The sequence below is a fragment of the Phaethon aethereus genome, assembly GCF_964289735.1.
Source record: "Phaethon aethereus genome assembly, chromosome: 5".
Classification (NCBI taxonomy): Eukaryota; Metazoa; Chordata; class Aves; order Phaethontiformes; family Phaethontidae; genus Phaethon; species Phaethon aethereus.
In genome coordinates this window covers 49,995,111-50,018,551 of record NC_138579.1, presented here as the reverse complement: position 1 = coordinate 50,018,551, position 23,441 = coordinate 49,995,111, and the positions used below count along the sequence as shown (strand labels likewise).

Here is a 23,441-nt window from a genome sequence, read left to right as displayed (position 1 = left end):
CCACATTCCAGGCAACCTGAAATTGTTTATCTACCCTTGCAATATCTTCGTGGTGTAGATGGCCTGTAGTTTCATCAAGAATCAAAGCATGGGTTGACAAAAGCGACTTGCTCAAGGCCACACAAAGTGTACAACAGAGCTGGGATCACATCTTTCTTCCAGGTATAAAACCAGAAATCCACCATGGTGATATGATGGCAGTTCATATGAGGGTAAAGTGAATCCGAGTGCGTATTGTTGACCTGAGGTCTGTGGTCCCACTCAGTTACAGATACTCAGACCTCTTGTTTGCGGCTAATCTAGTTTGAAGTTTACTGGTGTTCACACATACCCACTCAGAATAGACAGTGCACCTACATGTAAGATAGCTAAAACCAGGATTTAATTAGAATATAGGATAGGCTGTGGTGCTCAAACACAGGGCTGTTACACTTGGCCAGCCCCTTTAATCCCCTTTTCCCTTTATTTTCTTATGTTTTTTCCTCCTTGATCCACCTCAAACCTTCCCTCTCCCCTCCTTTGGTCTTTGCCCTAAACATTGTATAATAAATCTTTGCACATTCCCAAAATGCCGTTCCCATTACATCCCTTAATGTGTCCTACACCATAGGTGATTGATAGCCACCTTTAGTTTGCAAGGCACCTGGGAGACAGTTTCTCGGTTGACTTATCTTGGCAGGCTTCACACCAAGTAACAAGGTCTAATCAGTCTTCTGTGATGTGCTTGGGAGTAGCCAGTGTTGTGTACTCCATTTTCCCTGATGAAGTTACTGAGGTTTCTCTGCCTGTCTTTTTGTTCTCCCTGCATCTTTGTGTTTACAGGGATTACGCTTTTATAATGTAACCCAACACCCACAAGGTTACAAGGGATCACACTGGACCCTTTATCCTGTCCTGAGAAATGGAGGTGCTCTTCCCTTAGCGAACTAGAAGATCTTGCTTTCTGGTAACTGCCAAGGAGGCACCCATCCACCTTGCCCTCACCTCTTAACCCCTAGTGCTGCATGCAATCTGGGTGAGTTGGCTGGAGCCCGCTGAGTGGTGAGAAGGGTCGCACTGGGTTGTCACACTGGGAGGCCAGGCAGGAAAGGCAGTGGCTGGGAAGCGGTGTCCTGGCAGGCAGAGAATATTCCCACAGCCGCATGTCTCAGGGGTCAGAAACCACTCTTCCATCTCAAACCCCCTTCTGGAAACTAGTTCCCAAGCTGACTTCCATGTGGAAATTAGCTATCAGTGGTTAAAATGCCATTAAAGAACTAACAGAAGCTAAATCTAGATATTAAAATAAAAGTCTTATTTAAAAAAAAAATTAAATTTATCCTTCCAAATGATGTGATATCCTTATCAATAAATCTCCTCAAGCTCCTCTGACTATATTAAACATGAATTGTAAGAATTCTGCTTGAAACAGTATTTTTATGCAGATTAGCTGAGCACAGTTTTAGAAATCATTTGGCAGCTTTTTACTGTTATAAACTGGCTTTAATTCTTAGCTAAAATACCTTCTGCACTAAGCCTTCCTCTTCAGCTATTAAATACATGCTGCAAGCTTTTCAGAGATTTAAACTTTATTCTATACACATGCAGATCTACTTACGTACTTGACACATGCACGGGGGAATACTTTACAACGAAAAGGTACCACTTAATGAACAGGCAGCGATTTTCCCATAAAAGCAGAATGGCTCAGATGCTAATGTTGGTTTCCTTACTCCTGGTCATATTTTATATACTAAAAAATAATGTTCCTTAAAACAATGCCTGCCCCTCCTCCCATTGAAGCCAAGTGGGATCAGGATTGGGCTCCTAGACTGAAAATGCAATTTAAGTTTCCTAAATGCTGGATTTCAGACCTTTACAAGGCTGTTAAATCCCACAGGCTAGCCCTGATACACTGGCTATAATGAAAACGTCTCTTGTCTTCCAGTTAGGGAATGAAGACGAGAGGAGCATGCATCAGAAGATGGAGAGGGAGGCTTTTTGAGAGCAACATACCCCTTCCTCATTGCAGAAGGGGCAGAGCGAGTATTTATGCGCCTCATGAAGGTACGGCCTGTCTGCAGGGATGCATCTCTGACCCAAACTCTTCCAGGCATCACTAAAGGGCTCCTGTCTGCTGCTACACGGCAAGTGGGTAGGGTTTGTTGTGTGACACGCTAACTGCCACCACAACCCTGGAGGACGTGGATGGTCCTCAAGACTGGCTGTAGGTGTCTCATGAGCGACAGATTTGAGAAAGATGGGGCAGCTCTCAGTGGTTCGGTGTGCTGCCGCGGTGCGCGGAGGCCACTGCGCTGGGGGTCACCAGCAGCAACCTCCCGGTGCCAGCAGCTAGGATTGGAACAGTCGTGCGATCCACCAGCACGGCACACGACAGCCGTGGAGCAAGAGGCCGGGTCACCGGCACGGCCTGCAGGGCTGTCGTGCTCGGTGACAACCCGGGCCGCGCTGCCCGCTCTCCCGAGCCGGCTGCCCCCATTCACCGGGGGTCCCGGCTAGGCTTTCCCGGGTGCGAGGGCGGGCAGCGAGGCCCACAGGCCTGAAGACCCCGTAACACTTCCCGGCCGGTTCCCGGGACCGGGGCGTGGCCCCGCACTGGACCCTCTGCCGCGCCCCGGGGCCAGGCCCCTCCCGGGCGGGGGTGCGGTGAGCCGCCGGCGGGCCGGGGCGGTGGCAGCGGCTGGGCACGACCGTCCGGCGGGGCGGGGCGGTGGCGGGCACCGCCCTCGGGCCCTCCCCCCGCCCTCCCGCCGCCCCCGGCCGCAGGCTCCGTCGGGGCCGGACTGGCAGAGCAGCCGCGAAGTTTGCGGAGTGGCCGGCACTGGAGCCATGTGGCTGCTGTGGCTGCTGCTGGGATCGGCGGGTGAGTGCGGGCGGTGGCGGCGTCCCGGAGAGCTGCCCGGGAGCGAGGGGGCGTGCTCCGTTCGGCGGAGGAGGGCGCTGGGGCCTCCCTGCCTCCCCCCGCCTCCCCTCGGCGGCTCATTGCGGGCCGGGCCGGGGGCGCTGCCGGCCTGGCCTCCCCTCCCCTCCCCTCGGCTCCTCTCCCCTCCCCCTGGCGGGCCGGGCGCGGGGCACCGCCTGCCCCGCGGCTCGCTGGGTGGGCCGGGCCGGGCCGGGCCGGGCCGTGCTGGGTGGGGATGCCCACCGCGGGGGTGTGCGCGCGTCTCCGTCCCCTCCCTCCTTTCTCTCCGGGCGTGCTCGGGGGGTCCCGGCGCCCCCGCTGGGGGGTGTGTGGGGCCGGTGAGAGGCGAGGCGCCCGGAGGGGTTAGCGGGGCCGGGGCTGGCGTGAGGTTCCGGGGCGGCTGCTTGGGGTCGGGCGTCCCTGGGCCGCGCCGGGCATCGAAGCCGCCGCTGGGCCTCAGGGACCGGGGCCCCACTGGTACAGGCCGAGCCGAGCCGAGCCGGGCAGGGTTCCTTTCTCCCTTCCCCCTTCGTGGGGCAGAGGAGGCCGTCGCGGGTGCAGCTGACCGTCCGCCGGTGGGCAGGCGGGCTGGGCTGGTGGGGCCGCGGCGGGCTCGGGCCGGCGCAACGGCGGGATCCGTGTACCCAAGTGAAGCTCTCGGGTCCTGCCTGGCTTCGTTTGGGGTGCTGAAGAGGGATTTCCCACTTTTTATTCATACTAATTTTTGTAGAAACTCTTCCCCCCCCCCCCCCCCCCCCGGTCGGTATATGTCCATCAAAGTCGGCAAGTTGATGATGTTTTGTGCAGCTTTGCTGCAGGTGTGAATTATTTCTGCAACATGATCTTAGCGGGCACTTTTCCAGACAGTGTAAGTAGCCTGGCTGCATGCTGCTGTGTCTGTTTCCGAATCGCGCCTTGGCGATGAAGTGATGACACACAGTGGGTAAAACTTGGATTATCAAGTTCAATTTCCTTTTTTTCTTTTTTTTCGAAGAGTATTTGTTGTCATGAAGAACTGGTAAGTTTCACAGCTTCCATGATAAAAGTTTGTTTTGAGATTGGTGTAGATGGGTAGGAAGGAGAAGTGTAATAATACTTGCAATGTTTTGAAATTACATAACTACAAAGTTCATCTGCAACATCTGTAATTCTTATGTAGGTTTGAGTGTCTTCGCAAAAGTATTTCAGTAGTTCCTTTTTTGAGTTTTGCCTGAAGTTTTCCAGGTTTATCTGGATTGTGATATGTTCTTCCTTATTAATTTCCATTTTACTACAGTAATGTTACCAAAATTTCACCTAATTATTCATAGCACAGTATATGTTTCCATGTGTTGAATATATTTGCTTGTAATATCACCCTTAGATTAACACGGAGGGTTCCATGCTACAAGATACTGATCTTTACATATGAAGATTTCCCAGCCACCCACACACCATGTTCCTGCTCCACCTTGGCCTGGGGGCAGTGACCAAGAAGACCTGTTTCTCATATGGAAGTTAGTATTTCAGCTTTTCGACTGCAAACTGCCACTCTTGCCCAACAGTTACCCTGCAGTTATTTAACCAGAGGCTCTGGCTTACTTTGGGGCAGATTCAAAGAGCTTTCTGAAACTTTTTTTTTTAATGTGTTCTGTTATTCTTTTGAAGAATAAAGTATGGCGTCTTTGGGGATTTGTGTTTTAAATGTTGCTTCCTCTGTATATTTTGGCACCCCTGCAAGCTTCCTACAGGGAAAATTAGTTTGTCTCTGCCTGGCCTTCACTCTGTTTTGAATTTTAGTTCTGATAACTCCTGAAAATATTTATTTTCCTACTGAGTCTATTTTGGGTACAGATGGGAAACCTTGAAACCCTGGGGATCAATTCCAGTTAACAGAAAATACACACTGTATAGTGTCTCTATCTAAACAGTTGATCTGTTAGCATGCAGAAGTAACTGTTGACTTGGATTGTGTCAGTGATGATTTACAAGGCAAAGTTTGATCTTTTATTTGCATCTTTATTGTTAATATTATAGTTGGATCAAAATAGTGCTTTTGATCCTGAAAGACCTTATCTGCATGGGAAAGGTTTTATCTTGTTATAAGTGTGGACTTATACCAGAGTAGTTTAATTTCTATTTGTAATTGCAACTGATAATTGATCAGAAAGAGACTACTGATCTGAAGCTTTAACCCCTGTTCCCTGCACAGGAGCTCCCCAATTCCTTGCTTTCCTTTTCTAGTCCCCACCTCATTTCAAGTCTTGTCAGGCTCTTGGGTGTGTGCACGCACATGCACACCCAGTCTCTTTCATCTTGCTCTTGCCCATATAAGCAGGTTGTGCGCAGCTCTTATCCCCTGCTGCTGCCCTGCATGTGCCATGGTCTGACCCAGTTCCCAGCGCTTTACTTTGGCTCAGCGTCAGCCCAGGAGTTCCTGGATGTAGGTTAGGTCCTGCAAGGATTCCAGTTACAAGCTTAGGCTCTAACATCATTATTGGGTGAAGTTAATGTAGAAGAAGGTTTCTTAGTTAGAAAACAGACACCTGTGTTTATCTTCTTCCACAGTTTGTATTACTTAAGCAATACAGACTGAGCAATACAAGCTGAGTGAGTTTAGGAAAGGATGTCTTCAGAGAATTGCAAGTAATTATAGCTGAATAAACCAATAAAATGTAAACAGTCCCTAAAAGAAAAATGAACTCTGTAATCCTGACTACCACTGGGCTGTATCTTCAAGGTGATTTTTTTTATCCAAGGAAACCCGAATCTACTGAATATGTTTTGAAAATAGACTTGTGTAATTTTTTCTTCAACCTGTGTATTGTCCATTAAGGAAAGAAATGATGGCAGGAGTCACAAATGTTTAGCTAAATGAACTGCCTTTAAAATGTATGATTACAAAGTGAGCAGAAAAGGAAGATTACTTTTTTCCTGAAAACTACAAACCTTCCTGTTTTAGCAGTGAAGTAGGTCTTAAAAATGTCAGTTTTCAGCTGGCTGGAGAGTCAGAATGCTGTGCACGGCTGGAATTCCTGAGTGTGGTCCTCAAGATGTCACAGTTCAGTGTAAGGACCTTTCTGATGCATAAGCCTAATATATAACGTAGGTATTATACCTCTGAAAATGTATTCAGCTTGCTCTGTATTAAGGGGAGGCTTTTGGTCTAATACTGTTGGAATCGGAACCCTGTTCCACAGACAGCATAAGCACGCAGGGCCACTTGTGTTTCATTGCAATTTACAACTATCTCTCCAAAGCTTCGGAAAAAACAGGACATCCCCAAAATCAAGCAGGGGTAGATGTTGTTTGAAGAATAATGATGAATAATGTTTGAAGAATAATAATTGAAGAATAATGTTGATCTGTGTTGTTTGATGTCCACTAGCTTAAAACTTCCACATGCTACTAAGGAAATACCTAGTATTTCCTTACATGGATCTTCATTTGTACTGACTTTAGAGGTATTGCTTTTAGTAGAATTTCTTTGCTGAAAACTTCTATGTACTGTGTGGGAAGAGCACTGCTGAATACTGTTCTGCTCTTCTATTGTGTAAGTAGAGTGAGCAAGAAAACCAGTCTGTACTTGGACACTCGTGTCTGTCCTGTGTATACAGTAGATCTATTTCATATTTTTGATGCAGTGCTCTTAAAAACTCTTACTGGATCTAGTGCTCTGTAACCAGTGTTTGTCTCAGTACACAAGTCAGCTGTGGGCTTGTGTAGCACATCAGTGTGTTAGAGACGGAAAAGGATTTTTGTAGTAGCTTTGGCAAGTCAAGAAACTTCCAACTTGGCAAAGTAATAGAAGAAATAGGTGATGCACAACAAGCATTGGATATTTGCTGAAGACTTAAGTCTGCCAGTGGTTGTGATGAGAGCAGCCAGGGTGTACTAATCTTAGTGCAAATCTCCATGTCCATGCTGAGGAGAATGTTTGGGATTTCTCACACGAGCCAGCACCCCCAGACAGGTTCTCTCAAATCAGTTTCTGATTACTGAACATTTGATGTGTGAGGCTGTTAGACTTCACTCTGCCAAGTACATTTTTGATGCAGGGACTGAAGTAAGCAGATTATGATTTTGTGAGTTTCATGTAAACTTCAGGGATTTTGAATAGTTCGAATAGGGAAAGGGATGTGTTCTTGTCTAGACTTCGTGGGGAGTTTCAGGGCCCAGGAGCTTCCAGCTGTCCCATCCCACTTAGGATACCTTTGCCACAGCAGCAGCCTGCAGTTGCCAGGGGCTGTGAGGGTAAAAGCATGATTGCAATGTTGCAGTCACAGGTTGTGATAGGAAATGGAGATTGTTAACTATAAAATAGGTAGTAAAAATGCACCTTTCATACACTTGTGAAGTAAAATGTTACAAGCTTATAGTAGCCTGATACAGTGGGAGACTAGCAAGCTCCATACTTCTTTGGATGAAAAGATTTTCTGGTGATGCTGTAATATGTTTATTGTGACAGCAGTAACCTGGATCCTACTTCCATTTGTATGCTGATTATCTACCAAGTGAGGAATAAAATGGCTCCCTTTGCTGTAAATCTGCTAGACTAACAGGAGGTGATGGTTTAACAAACAGCAGCAATGATGAAATGAACTGAGGTACAAGCATATCTCTGTTTCAGGGCAGTAGTATAGGAGGGCCTAATACAGAATTAATTTATCATCTGGGAACAGACTTTATTTTGTCTTTGGGTTGTTTTTTGGTTTTTAATTCTATTTTTCCAAAGTGGTAAATCTTATCAGAATAGTTTCTGTGATATATCCTGTCCTGTGGTTGCTCTCTCTGTGTAAGCAGAAATGCAGTAATGGAGCAGGCCTGAATCTGTAGTGTGAGATCTGCTGTGATGATAGCAGTGCTCTCCATTTCAGTATCTTGTCTGTTGTGGAAGCTAATGATGAGTTTTATGAATTGCTGGGAAGCCTTGTAGACTGTCACTGTTCAGTTGTCCTACCTGCTGCAGACTGAAGCTGTGGATGTCCTACTTTTGGTGGAAGGCACTGTGTGATAAGTATTTAAACTGGCATTTTCAGGGTTTGAACTTGAAAACAGTTTCATTATCAGCAGGTAGATTTTTGAATGTGAGGAGGAAGAAAGATTTTTATGTCTCAATAGTTGTTCTTGGTTTGGGGCATTTTTGTCTTTTCGAGCATTAAGGCAAAACTCTTCTGCTCTGGCAAGATCTTGTAACAGGATATGCTAAGATGCAGAATGGAATATTTCAAGTGAAACCAGTTTTAATGATGTTTTTTACGGTATCTCTAAAGTGAAATGTTGAGTGATAGACTGCCCTTTTGCCTGAAATGTAAGTAGATCATGGCTGGAGGTAATTGTATAGTCAGCCATTAGTATAATCAGTTTATCATAAATTTACTGACTGCTGAAGAATTTTGGGGGCGGGGGGGGAAACATATGTGTTTAAAAAAAAACCCCAAGATGAAAATTTAAACAAATAGCTTAAGAAAAACAAACCAAAAAGCTTGGCAAACACCCCTGCAGAAAGCAATTAACTAAATTAGTATCTCTGATAATGAAACTTGTAACTTAAATGATCAGTGGAGATTTGCATTTGCCGTGGACTGAATGTGTATCCAGATATTTGCTTATCTGACATGTAGAAACTTGTTAAACTGCAGTAACTTGATCATGTTTGAATTATTTTTTTTCATGCAGCCTCTTGTGCTAGTAAAACTGTCAGATTAAAAGGCAGTTTAAGCCAACCTTACACTGCATGCAGTGTTGGGTATCAGCACAGAAAAGCCCTCTTGAGGGAGAAGATGGTGTAATACTAATCGGTTTTTGTGTGCGTGTTTTAATTTGCACATGGGAAATGCTGAGGCAGTGAGGAGATTTCTAAATGGAGCCATTGGTGTCTCTGCTCATTCTTGTTCTTGGCTGCTTGCACTGATATCCACATCTTGATTGCAAAGGAGCTTGTGGAATCAGATACCTAATTTAACTACAGCTTACAGAGATACATCCTCTTTGAAAGTTTGAGAAAAATAATAGGTAGTTCCTATTAGTGTGAGAAATGTGTTGAAGTACTGGGCAATCATGTGGGTGGATAATCAAAAGGGCACAGATGAATAAAATCAAAATGGAAGCAATTTGTGGGAGGGTGGCTGGTGAGAAATTTTTCCTCTGTGAACCTTAAGTCTTCTTCCTGCTATGGCCTGGATGGCTGTGAACTTGGGCACAATTAAAACATAAAATGCAAAAATGCTTTTTGTGTATGAGTAAATGGTTGTATAAGTTGCTATGCCACAGTGTGTGACATGCCACAGTGTGTGACATGCCACAGTGTGTGACATGCCACAGTGTGTGACATGCCACAGTGTGTGACATGCCACAGTGAACAGGGAGCTGAGGTAATGAGTGGAAGGTGATGTAGCTGTGAAACTTGGCTAAAATGATCTCTGTACCATAAGAATGAGCGGGTAACCCATTGTGGAATCATTTAGGATTAAGGGGCTGATGAACTCATGGCAGATCTGGATTTCCTGATACTGTGTCCTCTTAGCCAGGAGGCTTCATTTCTAAAATCGATTTAGTGTCTCTCAGGCAGCCTGAGAGGCTTAATTTATTAAAGGTTGGGAAGTATATGAGTTGAATATGGTTGAGGTGTGCTGTTGTGTTATGAAATAGTTTGTTTCAATAGGGCAAAAAATACAAATTTTCAGGTTTTAGTGCTATATTTTGTATTGGTCTTTCTTTGTTGAGTAGGGATCCTGATTTGTTTTTTCTTTTAAAATAAAGGAAAATCCACAAGTGCCATGCCTTGCTACGAGTCTCTGGTGTTCAGGATGTTACTTTTCATCTCCTTAGGCAGATTATTATTCCAGATGGCTCCTGGGGAACGTGATGGGGGTGATTCCTGGTTGGGGTTCTTTTATTGAAGATTTGAGATGGAAGTCAATTACATCGGATGAGATAGCTTATGTTGGTCTATTTTGAAACAGCTGGGATTGTTGTATGAAAAATTCAATTTTAAGTGACATTTTCCTGTGGGAATTTATCTATGTTTTTGATAAAATGCATTAATGTTACTGCAGCAAGTATGTTGTCCTATTAAACATTAAGATGTGAATTCTGGCTACTAAGTATCACTTTGTGCTCAGATTCCTTCATTCTTTGGAGTCCTTTCCTTGCTTTATAAATTTTGCACAAATTTATAATTTCAATTGTTAACAAGTCAGATGATGCTTATAGCTTCAGCGAGAATGCTGCTGCCAGCCATATCTGTGTCAACTGAAGACTTGTACTCAGCAGGGCAAAACTGTTCAGGATCTTAGTGCTGCAGGAATCTACTCCAGGTTGTATTATTGATCAGCAGCATGACTTTGGGTAAGATCTATTTCTTTCCTCACTCTACTCACTTCTGTTTTACCTGTTTAATCAGGTTTTTTTGGACACTAATTCTCTTTCTTCCCATCTTTCTTTTGTGCTATTAGTGCTACCCTAATTTTAGTCAAGAGCTTTATGCTACAAAAAACAGCCATATCTTTTCTACAGTTCAGAATAGCTCTTTGCCTTGAAAAAAAGTTCTGTCTTGCTGGTAGGGGTTGGATGCAAAATAAGTAGATTTTTCTTGATATGATGAATTTTTCGCAAGTATTCCTATTCTTCCTTTCTCTTCTTTTTGTTGTTAAAATCATTAAGATTTTTAAAACAGAGGAGTTTTAGGTTTCACATTTTTCTAAACATGACATAGACACAAAAATTGATATAATTATGAAAAGCCATGTATTTGGCAATTTGCACTTTTCTTCCCCTTTTTGTAAGGCAGGGCAAGAGTTGGCAACTTGTTGTACTGTTGCTTGTCCAGGGTGCTCTTCACAGGTAACCAGTTGTGCAGTACTCTATTGGACCCGCTAGCTAGCGGCTGTTTCACAGGGAACGTGGTCATTGCTTACACATGACTACAGAAGGTAATACTTCTGCTTGAGTTTGGAGGCTGCAGATACACTCTTGAGACTTGCATTCTGCTGCTGTTCTGATGCACGAGTAAGTTATGCCACAGGCTATTAAATGTTTCTGCTGGTCTTTCTGTAAGCTTAGCTAAAATTCTGCAGCTAAAAAAATAGCCATTATTTTTCCATATTGTGAATCCCTTTCTTGTCAAATTCAAAGTTCTTTCCTTTTCCTTCTTTGTCTGTATCCTTGTTCTCATGTTCTGAAGCTGCATGCTGATGACTTAGTTTACACTTGCTTCTTTCCACACCTGGTTTGTCTTACCTCCATCCTCTTTGCATCTCGGTACCCTTTCCTCTTTTTTTTTTTTCCACTGTGCCTCATCACCTCACCTGAAATTGTACCCATTGGTGCATAGTTCTAGCTGTGGATTTCATCATCATGCTTTTGATTCTGTACTTATAAAAGAAGGAAGCTGGTATGTATGCTTATTATACCCATACCTACCTGCTAGTATTGTATGCTTTGTAGGCCTAGCAATTGTCATCTTTCCCTTGCCTCTATCTATTGCAAATGCTCTGCACCGTTCTGCTGCCTGCCTTTGTCTGCAGTCTTTTGTCCCAGTTTGTATCCCTATTCTGTAGTGGGTGCCTTTCCTGTGCTTTGTGGTCTACTTCATCTTTCTTCTGGATTTGGATCTTGCATTCAATGGAATATCACAGAATCATTAGGGTTGGAAAAGACCTTTAAGACCATCAAGTCCAGCCGTCAACCCAACACCACTATGCACACTAAACCATGTCCTGAAGTGCCGTGTCCACACATTTTTTGAGTACTTCCAGTGATGGTGATTCCACCACCTCCCTGGGCAGCCTGTTCCAATGTTTGATCACTCTCAATAAAGAAATTTTTCCTAATATCTAGTCTAAATCTCCCTTGGTGTAACTTGAGGCCATTTCTTCTTGTTCTATCACTTGCTACTTGGGAGAAGAGACCAACACCCACCTCACCACAACCTCCGTTCAGGTAGTTGTAGAGAGCAGGAAGTCTCTCCTCAGCATCCTCTTCTCTAGACTGAACAACCCCAGTTCCCTCAGCCGCTCCTCATGAGACTTGTTCTCCAGACCCCTCACCAGCTTTGTTACCCTTCTCTGGACACGCTCCAGCACCTCAATGTCCTTCCTGTAGTGACGGGCCCAAAACTGAACACAGGATTCAAGGTGCGGCCTCACCAGTGCTCACTACAGGGGTACAATCAATTCCCTACTCCTGCTGGCTACACTTATTTCTGATACAGGCCAGGATGCTGTTGGCCTTCTTGGCCACCTGGGCACACTGCTGGCTCATATTCAGCCGGCTGTCAACCAGCACTGCCAGGTCCCTTTCTGCTGGGCAGCTCTCCAGCCACTCCTCCCCAAGCCTGTAGTGTTGCATGGGGTTGTTGTGGCCGAAGTGCAGGACCCTGCACTTGGCCTTATTAAACCTCATACAGTTGACCTCAGCCCATTGACCCAGCCTGTCCAGATCCCTTTGGAGAGCCTTCCTACCTTCAAGCAGATCAGCACTCCCACCCAACTTGGTGTCATCTGCAAATTTACTGAGGGAGCACTCGATCCCCTCATCCAGATCATCACTAAAGATATTGAACAAGACCGGCCCCAAAACTGAGCCCTGGGGAACACCGCTTGTGACTGGCTGCCAACTGGATTTGACTCCGTTCACCACAACTCTCTGAGCTTGGCCGTCCAGCCAGTTATTTACCCAGCAAAGTGTACACCTGTCTAAGCCACGAGCTGCCAATTTCTCCAGGAGAATGCTGAGGGAGATGGTGTCAAAGGCTTTACTAAAGTCCAGTTAGACAACATCCAGAGCCTTTCCCTCATCCACTAGGTGGGTCACCTGGTCATAGAAGGAGATCAGGTTGGTCAAGCAGGAACTACCTTTTATGAGCCCATGCTGGCTGGGCCCGATCCCTTGGTTGTCCTGAACATGCTCTGTGAGCACCCTCCGGATGAACCGCTCCATAATCTTCCCTGGTACCAAGGTCAGGCTGACAGGAAACTTTGATGCATAGGATGATCTTATGCTGCTGGACTTGCTCTTCTTCTGTCCGTCCTTCCCCCTATCCCCTGCTTAGCTGTGCTATGTCTTAACGTCCAGGTTTGGGCTATGTGGAACTTCTGCTGTAGCTGAGTTTGGAAGGTTGTGCTTGGTTAGAGCAGTCTGCCTGGGACTTGGTCCCTGTAGGTTCTTGACACAGTTTTACAAGGTAATTGTGCATCTTGAGCAAATTACTCAGTTTCTCAGGGATCATTTATGAAGTACAGTTAATATTTTCTTGACGGACAGTACAAGGTGTGCATGTATAAATGGCTAAATAATTTGTGAATGTGGGCACTGTTAGAGAGACTGAAAGGAAATATGTTAGAGCAGTTCCTCGTGGTGTTAAATATGCAGAGTAGCTCTACTTTGCTTCACCTGCCAAAGCACATCAATTCTTCACGAAATTGGTACAGTCAGCACTTGACCACCAAAAGAAACACTGCAGTCAATAAACTTCAAAGGCAAAATAACTCCTCTAACTTGTGAACCCATCTTCTGTCAATGGCACAAGCTGCTCTTGTGGCTAGGGCCAAAACTGTGCAATCTTAAGAGCTGGGTGGAACTGCACACTACTGATGTTCATATATGGTCTAACTGGAACCTTAAGTGCATGTGTATTGTCTTGAGGAGAATGGCCATCTACCAGAAGTGTTTGGGGCACTAATGCTTATTTTAGATGGGTCATCTTCGGGATGGGGAACTAAATCTTCCTTGATCTGAACAACAATACAAAACATGTCTTATCAAGGACTGGCATCATATAAAATAGTCTACAGCTTTGCTTGTTTGTGTAACTGGAAAGACACAATACAGATGCTGAAATCAAGATCCGTTCAGGCTGGCAGAATGCAAACTGCACTTGTGAAATCCTGGAGACTGGAAGAACTGTACTTGCTGCTCAGTCAGTTTTAAAAGACTAAGTCATTAAACTAATTAAGCATAATTCAAACTTGGCTAACAAGCAACAACAGTGTGTTTGTGGTGATTGCTGTCTATGTAAACTCAAAAAAGGCTTTTTTATTTTTTTCTTTTAAGACAAGCTTTTGAAAAGTGGAAAGAAGGCAGAGAGGGACAAAAAAAAAATCCATGTGTCTGATGTTAGTCACATATCTTAATAAAGCTCTGGCTGAATTTCAAATACCTGACTGTGAGCAAAATAAAAGCCTGTATGGAGTTACAGGTAGAATTGTACAACTTCCCCCTCCCCCTCCCCCCCCCCCCCCCAGCACAACCATTGTGAACTTTTAAATTAACAGATCATTCACTTTACCATGCAGCCGATGTTCTGCATGCTAAACTTGCCCTTTATTAAATCAAGTCCTGTTGGAATTCTGATTTACATTCTCTAAGAAATTTTTGTTTCCTAGTCTTTTCTTAGAAGGTGAGATCTACCTCCAAGTATTAGGCATATTCAATCTTGTGAATGTACTGGCTTTGAATATCAGCAAGCGTGAAGGTAAGAGAGAAGTGAAGCCCTGTGGTATTCTAGCCTGTGAGCTTGTCCTGGTTTCAGCTGGGATAGAGTAAATTTTCTGCCTAATAGCTGGTATAGTGCTGTGTTTTGGATTTAGTATGAGAATAATGTTGATAACACGCTGATGTTTTCAGTTGTTGCTGAGTAGTTGTAGTGCTTATACTAAGTCAAGGACTTTTCAGCTTCCCATGATCTGCCAGTAAGGAGGTGCACAAGAAGCTGGGAGGGGTCATAGCCAGGACAGCTGACCTAGGCTGACCAGAAGGGCATTCCCTACCATATGACGTCATGCTCAGTATAGAAAATTGGAGATGGCCAGGGGGAGGGAATCACTGCTCAGGGATGGGGTCTTGATCACAGGGTGGTGAGCAATTGTTGCATTGTGCATCACGTGTTTTTCTCTATTCCTTTATCAGTATAATAATAATAATTATTATTATTATTATAGAATCATAGAATAGTTTGGGTTGGAAGGGACCTTTAAAGGTCATCTAGTCCAAGCCCTCTGCAATGAGCAGGGACATCTTCAAATAGATCAGGTTGCTCAGAGCCCTGTCCAACCTGACCTTGAATGTTTCCAGGGATGGGGCACCTACCACCTCTCTGGGCAACCTGTGACAGTGTTTCATCACCCTCGTTGTAAACAATTTCTTCCTTATATCTGGTCTAAATCTATCCTCTTTTAGTTTAAAACCGTTACCCCTTGTCCTGTTGCTACAGGCCCTGCTAAAAAGTCTGTTCCCATCTTCCTTATAGGCCCCCTTTAAGTACTGAAAGGCTGCAATAAAGTCTCCCCGGAGCCTTCTCTGGAAAGCTGAACAATGCCACCTCTCTCAGCCTGTGCTTCTAGAAGAGGTGTACCATCCCTCTGATCATTTTTGTGGCCCTCCTCTGGACTGTCTCCAACAGGTCCATGTCTTTCCTGTGCTGAGGACTCCATGGCTGGATGCAGTAGTCTAGGTGGGGTCTCACCAGAGCAGAGTAGAGGGGCAGAATCACTCCCCTCGACCTGCTGGCCATGCTGCTTTGGGTGCAGCCCAGGATACGGTTGGCCTTCTGGACTGTGAGCGTACATTGCCAGCTCATGTCCAGCTTTTCATCCACCAGTACCCCCAAGCCCTTCTAGACAGGGCTGCTCTCAATCCCTCCATCCTCCAGCCTGTATTTATACAGGTGTTTGTCCCAACCCAGGTGCAGGACCCTGCACTTGGCCTTGTTGAACCTCATGATGTTCACATGGGCCCATTTCTTGAGCTTGTCTAGGTCCCTCTGGATGATAGGACATCCCTCAGGCATGTCAGCTGTACCACTCAGCTTGGTGTTGCCTGTAAACTTGCTGAGGGCACACTCAATCCCACTGTCTGTGTCATTGATGAAGATACTGAACAGTACAGGTCCCAATACGGACCCCTGAGGGACATCACTCATCACTGGTCTCCATCTGGACATTGAACCATTGACCACTACCCTCTAGGTGTGACCATCCAACCAATTCCACATCCACCGAACAGTCTACACATCAAATACGTATCTCGCCAATTTTGTGGGAAGCATGTTGTGAGGGACTGTGTCAAAGGCCTGACTGAAGTCCAGATAGATGACGTCCGTAGCATGTCCTTTGTCCACTGATACGGTCACTCCATCATAGAAGGACAGCAGGTTGGTCGGGCAGGACTTGCCCTTGGTGAAGCCATGATGCTGTCTTGAATCACCTCCCTGCCCTCCATGTACTTTACCGTAGCTTCGAGGAGGATCTGCTCCATGATCTTCCTAGGTACAGAGGTGAGGCTGACAGGTCAGCAGTTCCCAGGGTCCACCTTTTGACCCTTTTAAAAAAATGGGTGCAATGTTTCCCTTTTTCCAGTCACCAGGGACTTTAACTGACTTGCCATGACTTTTCAAATATCATGGAGAGTGGCTTGGCAACTACATCAGGACTCAGGACTCTGGGGTGCATCTCATCAGGTTCCAGAGACTTGTGTATGTTCAGGTTCCTCAGGTGGTCTGAAACCTGATCTTCTCTTACAGTGGGAGGGACCTTGCTCCTCCAGTCCTCATCTTGCAGGCCATCCCCTTGAGAGGTGTGGGAAGAGAGATTGCCAGTGAAGACTGAGGCAAAGAAGTTGTTCAGTACCTCAGTCTTCTCCTCATCCGTTGTCACCAGTCTGCCAGTCTTGCTCATCAAGGGGGTTATGCTTTCTTTGACCTTCCTTTTCTGGCTGATGTACCTATAGAAGCCCTTCTTGTTACTCTTGGCATCCCGCACCTTAGTCTTCCTGACCAAATCCCTACACAACCAGGCAGTGTCCCTGTACTCTTCCCAGACTGCCTGTCCTTCTTCCACTGCCTGTGCATTTCCTTCTTGCCCTTTAGTTTGACCAGCAGATCTTGATTCATCCAGGCTGTTCTCTTGCCTTCTTTTCCTGATTTCTTACACCTGGGGATTGGGAGCTCTTGCACTCTATGGAAAGCATCCTTCAAGATCTGCCAGCTCTGTTCTGCTGCCTTGTCCCTGAGGGCAGTTTCCCAGGGGGTCCTATTGACTAACTCCCTGAAGAGCTGGGATTTTGCTTTTCTAAAATTTAGGGACCTGACTTTACTCTTTGCCTGCCCCATATCCCTCAAGACCGCAAACTCCACCAGCATGTGATCATTACAGCCCAGGCTGCTTCCAATATTGATGTCACCAATTAGCTTAGTTGCGTTGATGATGCAAGTGATTATTATTTCCTCTTCTTTTGCTGTCCTATTAAACTGTTTTTATCTCAAGCCATGAGATTGTTTTTCTGATTCTCTCCCCCATCCCATCTTGTGTGGGGAGGTGAGTGAGTGGCTGCATGATGCTTAGTTGCTAGCAGGGGCTAAACCATGACAGAACTCTAAAACGAACTCTAAAACAAACCACAAACATCTGTCCTTTTACAGTCAGGTGGAGGGCTTCCCCTTAGATCTCCAAGCAGTATGTGAGTTTCAGGAACCAATTCTTTTTTGCTCCTCTCAAAAAGAAGCCACCATGTGCAATGAACAAATCAGGAGTGTACTTCTGGCCAAAGATCAAAGTGATCTGGCTAGAACATCAGCAGAGTACCTGCAAGAAAAAAAAGGACATTGCTAGTAGAATTCTTAAGAGTATTTATAAACAATATAAATTGGCAGTACCAGTTGTACCCTAAAAATCTTCCATGAGGAGTGTTAGCTTCTAAATCACAAGTTTGAGGTAGTGTTGTCAGCTTTTTTTTTCCTGTAAGGATTGGTGACAGCATCACACTTTTATGAAACATTTTCTCATTGCAAACTCTCTTCCAAAAAGACGAGTCCAGAATAGTTTCAGTGACCCTATTTCATGCTTGAATTATATGTCCATTAAGGGTGAGAGCACAACAGCCATTTGTCTTCCAGTTTTCATAAAATGTAAAACCAAAATGTTTTACAGCACAATTTCCTATTTTTACTGCGACTTCAAGTGATTTTCTTTTTTAAATGCCTGTCCTTTTCAATAACTGAGATGATAGTAGGTATTTCACAGAGAACTCTTGATTCAGAGTTCCTGGATGTCGGCTTTTTTGAGGTAACATGTAAAAGTGTGTGTTTGTCTCAGTTATATCAATAGAGTCCACCCAAAAGTAGTGGGTACTTGATGACATTGGTTTGCAGAGCTATACCTTTTCACCAGTCTCACTTTTTAAATATAGTATGGAAAGCTTTTGCCATTCTTATGCAAAATGATGCATATTAGTTACAGCAGAAATGTCCAGTGTCTATTCCTGCAACAGCATTGATAATGTTCAAGCTTTCAAAGTTAAAGGCTCTCAACTTATTAATGATTTCTACAGGAGTTAGACTTCAGTGTCTAATCAGATTGGGTATCCTTAAAATTTCTAATGGGATCCTTGAAAATCTGCCAGTGGACTATGTAAGTTTTCTGATTAATTGTTTTAATGGCGCTCTGCCTTGCTCTTTGGTTAACAGTCTTCACAGTAGCCTCAGGCTGCTTACTTTCCCGTTGCCTTTTTCTATCTGTAGATAAATGTCCACCTTATTGGAGCTTAATGGCCAATTAGCTGAGTCAAATGAAATCTGAAAATACAAAAATCAGTTCTGATCACTGGCAGGATATTCTTGTCCTAACTGAGGTTGAATCCAGAGTTGCTGACCTGCTGACTGCCACTGCTCCTTTTAAGTAGTCTTATGGGGAAACTGTGTTCAGCCTGTAAAGCATGGTTTAGGTATTTTTTCCCTGCAATCTTGGTGCTTCATTTGTTTGCTTATCAACTGCTGCAAAATTAGGCAGCCCACTTCTGTGAACAGACTTTCCCATTTAAAAGTTGATCAATTTCCTTTGAGCCTGTATCGAAGAGACCTGTGTAAGCCTGCCAGATCCTGCTGAAATTAAACCCACATGACTTAGACGTCTAAAGTACCTGGCCGTTATCTCTGTTTTGAATGGGAAGAATGTCTGATATGGGATATCTCAAAGGGGCAGTGACTTTTGGGAAATTGGGTGCTCTTTCCACCTTTCCCAGTCTGGCCCTTGAAGGTGGGATGAGTTGTGTGTTTGCAAACACCAGCCTTCCAAGCTACTTTACACATCCCTATAAGAAAACTGACTTGGCATAGCTTTAGTAAACATTCCAGTTTTGTTTACTTCAGTTTCAAAGGACTATGTTGGCCTATTGTTTTGGAAAAAAAGTGTTATTGAAATGTTGTAGTAAATGTTTTGGTTAGAGAACAGTTTGAGTGAGCTCAACTGACATTAATCCTCCTCCTCCTGAAGCTTACATCGCTAACATTCCTGTCGAGGAGTGGACTAGGAGTCAGCACACTAGCATTAAACAATTGTGTTTTTTAATGTGGCATCATGGTGTTTAACTCCAGTTAGATGACATATGGCTGCCAGTTTGTAAAGCTGAATCTGTGTCTGCCTCCACTCTGGCAACTTGTTGTTGTGGGTGAAAGCTCTAAGAGTGTGAGAGACTTGCATTTAAGTGCATGTAGACAGTACATAGGGCTGTCTGCTTGATAAGCTTGATGAAGAATTGGAAGGGGCAAGATAGATAACAATGTACAGTGAATGCTCATGTCCTCCCGTGTCTGTTTGTTTTTTAATAGTACAGATAGATAATGGCATCAGTGAAAGCTCAGGTGTAGGAGTACACTGAGTTCTCTTTCCTAGGTTACTTTTATGTGTTAGTGATGGGAAATGTGCCTGTGTGGTATTACTGATAGCCTTGAGTGGCTGGCAAGAGTGTTTTAAATCCAAGACTGAATTCCTTGTCTTTCTACTGAGCTCCTAGTTGAATTTATTTGCATTGGCAAAAAAGTTGGCTGACTTGAAGACACGCTATGCACAGACTTAAAGTGTCTTGAAATAGTAGGGTTTGAAGACCTTTGCTTTCTCAGGCCAATTCTGCCACTGCACATATGTTGTAGATTGCATTTTAAAGTGTTTTTTCCCTGGCTCCGATTTTGCTGCCCTTTACTTTGAACACAGCATTTTAATTTTTTTTTTTTTTTCCCCTCTGAAAAGGTAGTAAGATGTGATTACTGAAATTATTGAATTTTGTACATGGAACACTCACTGTCCCTCTCTGAAGTGGGAATATTTTACATGTGGGTAGGGTGGGACACAAATCAAGGTGATGTGTGTTCATGTACAAATAGAACTAAGATAAGATCCTAGCGATAACGGTGATCCTTGGCAATGCATAACATCAGGCAAATTGTTTGCTGTCTGCCTTGCTTTGTACCTTACTTAAAATGGAGATGCCAGTTACCCACCTCAGTTTCTTTAGTTTCATAAATGCTGGTAAGTGCTCAATTCCCCAAAGTGAGTGTCATCTTAATTGCTGGAGTTGATTTCTGATTGATTTGGTAAGTAGGACGCTAGGAAAAGGTTTCCCTTGTCAGTTCCACTTCACTGCTTTTGCCAGCGTTTCATGGGGGAGTTGTCCACATGCCTTTTCACTCTTCTTCCATGGATGCCTTGCCCTAGGGCCACAATGAAACTGGAGGAGCTTACAAAACAAATGGGACAAACAGCATCAGATGGGGTTGTGGATTTCTTTTTGTGTCAGCAGCATGTCCAAGAAAGGCTGAACTACAGGCAGGCTGGAGTTGGAGGGCTCAGACCTGCGTGTATGACACACTGTCACTGTGTGTCACTTCCATTATGCTTACTTGTTCAGATAGAGAGGCTTCTGGACTGCTGTCTTTCCTTCTTGCTGGTGCTCAAAGTGCTTAAAGGTCTCCTACTTTTGTCAGATGCTGTTGTTTATAAGCTTGGCTAAGACGACTGTTTCAGTTGTCCCTTTTAGATCCTTACTTTGAATCACGTGAGCTATTTCTGATGGTTTTCCATCATAATGGCAATACATAGTTTTGGAGTGGATGGCTGTTGTAGTTACGTTTTGCTTTCTTTATGTGAGGAATGTACTTTAAATCATACCATCAGAGATGAGGATTTGGAATTACAAAGGTTCTCATTCCAGTGTTTCTGGACTGCAAAAGGGTGAGGTGCATCTAGTCTCCCAGGGTGAAGTATGGCAGGTATCTTTTCTTGCAGCAGTTTGGACACTAGAGAGGGGAACTTTAAAACAGATGTCATGGAAAAATATGTGGTGCTTGTTTTTATTAGCATCGGATAGTCTCTGTTCTGTGTAAGATATGAACTAAAATACAAATGAGGAAACAGTGCAGTATCACAGTCTTACATACCTAGAAATGAGATGTTGGGAAGGACTATTGGTTTATCTATATAATTTATCCCCTAGGGCCACTGTAAGCATCTTTCATCCACTTTCTTGGATGAAGGTCCACAGGTGAGTAACTATAACAGCACTTGAATCATAATGGTGGGATGCTTCTCATGACTGGAGTGCTGCAATGGATGGCTATAAGCTCTTCCGAAGGGATAGGCAGAGAAGGAGAGACGGTGGGGTGGCTCTGTGTGTTAGGGAGTATTTTGATTGCATAGAAATCAAAGATTGTGAAGACCAAGTCGAGTGCTTGTGGGTAAGGATGAGGGGCAAGGCCAATGAGGCAGATATCCTGCTGGGAGTCTGTTACAGACCACCCAACCAGGATGAAGAGACAGATGAGACATTCTATAAGTGACTGGCGGAGATCTCGCATTTGCTGGCCCTTGTTCTTGTAGGGGACTTCAACCTACCGGACATCTGCTGGAAGTATAACACGGCAGAGAGGAAACAATCTGGGAGGTTCCTGGAGTGTGTGGAGGATAACTTCCTGACACAGCTGGTGAGTGAGCCCACCAGGGGAGGTGCCTTGCTGGACCTGCTGTTTACAAACAGAGAAGGATTGGTGAGAGATGTGGTGGTCGGAGGCCGTCTTGGGCTTAGCGACCACGACATGATGGAATTCTCTCAATTGTGAGGGAAGTAAGGAGAGGGGTCAGCAAAACTGCTACCATGGACTTCCGGAGGGCAGACTTTGGCCTGTTCAAGTCACTGATTGAGAGAGTCCCTTGGGAGACAGTCCTGAAGGACAAAGGGGTCCAGGAAGACTGGACAGCCTTCAAGAAGGAAATCTTAAAGGCGCAGGAGCAGGCGGTCCCCATGTGCCTTAAGAAGAGCTGGCGGGGAAGGCGACCGGCCTGGCTGAACAGGGAGATTTTTCTGGGACTCAGGGAAAAGAGGAGAGTTTATCACCTTTGGAAGAAGGGGCAGGCAACTCACGAAGAGTACAAGGATCTCGTTAGGTCAAGCAGGGACAAAATTAGAAAGGCAAAAGCCCGGCTAGAGCTCAATCTGGCCACAGTCGTAAAGGATAATAAAAAATGTTTTTACAAATATATTAACAACAAAAAGAGAGGCAAGGAGAATCACCATACCCTACTGGATATGGCGGGGAACATTGTCTCCAAGGACGAGGACAAGGCTGAGGTACTTAATGCCTTCTTTGCCTCAGTCTTTAATAGCCAGTCCAGGTATCCGCAGGCTATTCAGCCCCCTGAGCTGGAAGATGGGGATGGAGAGCACAATGTACTCATAATCCAGGAGGAAGCAGTCAAGGACATGCTAAGCCACCTGGACACCCACAAGTCTATGGGGCCTGATGGGATCCACCCGAGAGTACTGAGAGAGCTGGTGGAGGAGCTTGCCAAGCCACTCTCCATCATTTATCAGCAGTCCTGGTTAACAGGGGAGGTCCCAGAACACTGGAGGCTTGCCAATGTGACGCCCGTCTACAAGAAAGGCCAGAAGGAGGATCCTGGGAACTACAGGCCTGTCAGCCTGACCTCTGTACCGGGGAAGATTATGGAGTGGTTGGTCTTGAGAGTGCTCACAGGGCATGTGCAGGACAACCAAGGGATCAGGCCCAGCCAGCATGGGTTCATGAAAGGCAGGTCCTGCTTGACCAACCTGATCTCCTTCTATGACCAGGTGACCCGCCTAGTGGATGAGGGAAAGACTGTGGACGTTGTCTACCTGGACTTTACTAAAGCCTTTGACAGCGTCTCCCACAGCATTCTCCTGGAGAAACTGGCGGCTCGTGGCTTAGACAGGTTTACTCTTCGCTGGGTGAGGAACTGGCTGGATGGCCGAGCCCAGAGAGTTGTGGTGAACGGCGTTAAATCCGGCTGGCGGCCGGTCACAAGCGGTGTTCCCCAGGGCTTGGTTCTGGGGCCGGTCTTGTTCAATATCTTTAGTGATGATCTGGATGAGGGGATTGAGTGCTCCCTCAGTAAGTTTGCAGATGACACCAAGTTGGGTGGGAGTGTTGATCTGCTGGAGGGTAGGAAGGATCTGCAGAGGGATCTGGACAGGCTGGATCGATGGGCAGAGGCCAACTGTATGAGGTTTAATAAGGCCAAGTGCAGGGTCCTGCACTTCGGCCACAACAACACCATGCAACGCTACAGGCTTGGGGAGGAGTGGCTGGAGAACTGCCTGACGGAAAGGGACCTGGGGGTGCTGGTTGACAGCTGGCTGAACATGAGCCGGCAGTGTGCCCAGGTGGCCAAGAAGGCCAACAGCGTCCTGGCCTGTATCAGAAATAGTGTGGCCAGCAGGAGTAGGGAAGTGATCGTGCCCCTGTACTCAGCAC

General features: G+C 45.2%; 1 protein-coding gene across 1 annotated transcript in view; it reads left to right on the top strand.

Annotated features, from left to right (window-relative positions):
- Nucleotides 1-2,154: 2,154 nt before the first annotated feature.
- LDLRAD3 (low density lipoprotein receptor class A domain containing 3) overlaps nt 2,155-23,441 on the top strand; it is a 132,943-nt gene continuing 111,656 nt past the window's right edge. The window contains exon 1 of the mRNA XM_082000725.1: nt 2,155-2,863. Coding sequence (XP_081856851.1) covers nt 2,830-2,863 — 34 coding nt within the window. The 5' untranslated portion in view covers nt 2,155-2,829. The remainder of the gene's footprint in view (nt 2,864-23,441) is intronic.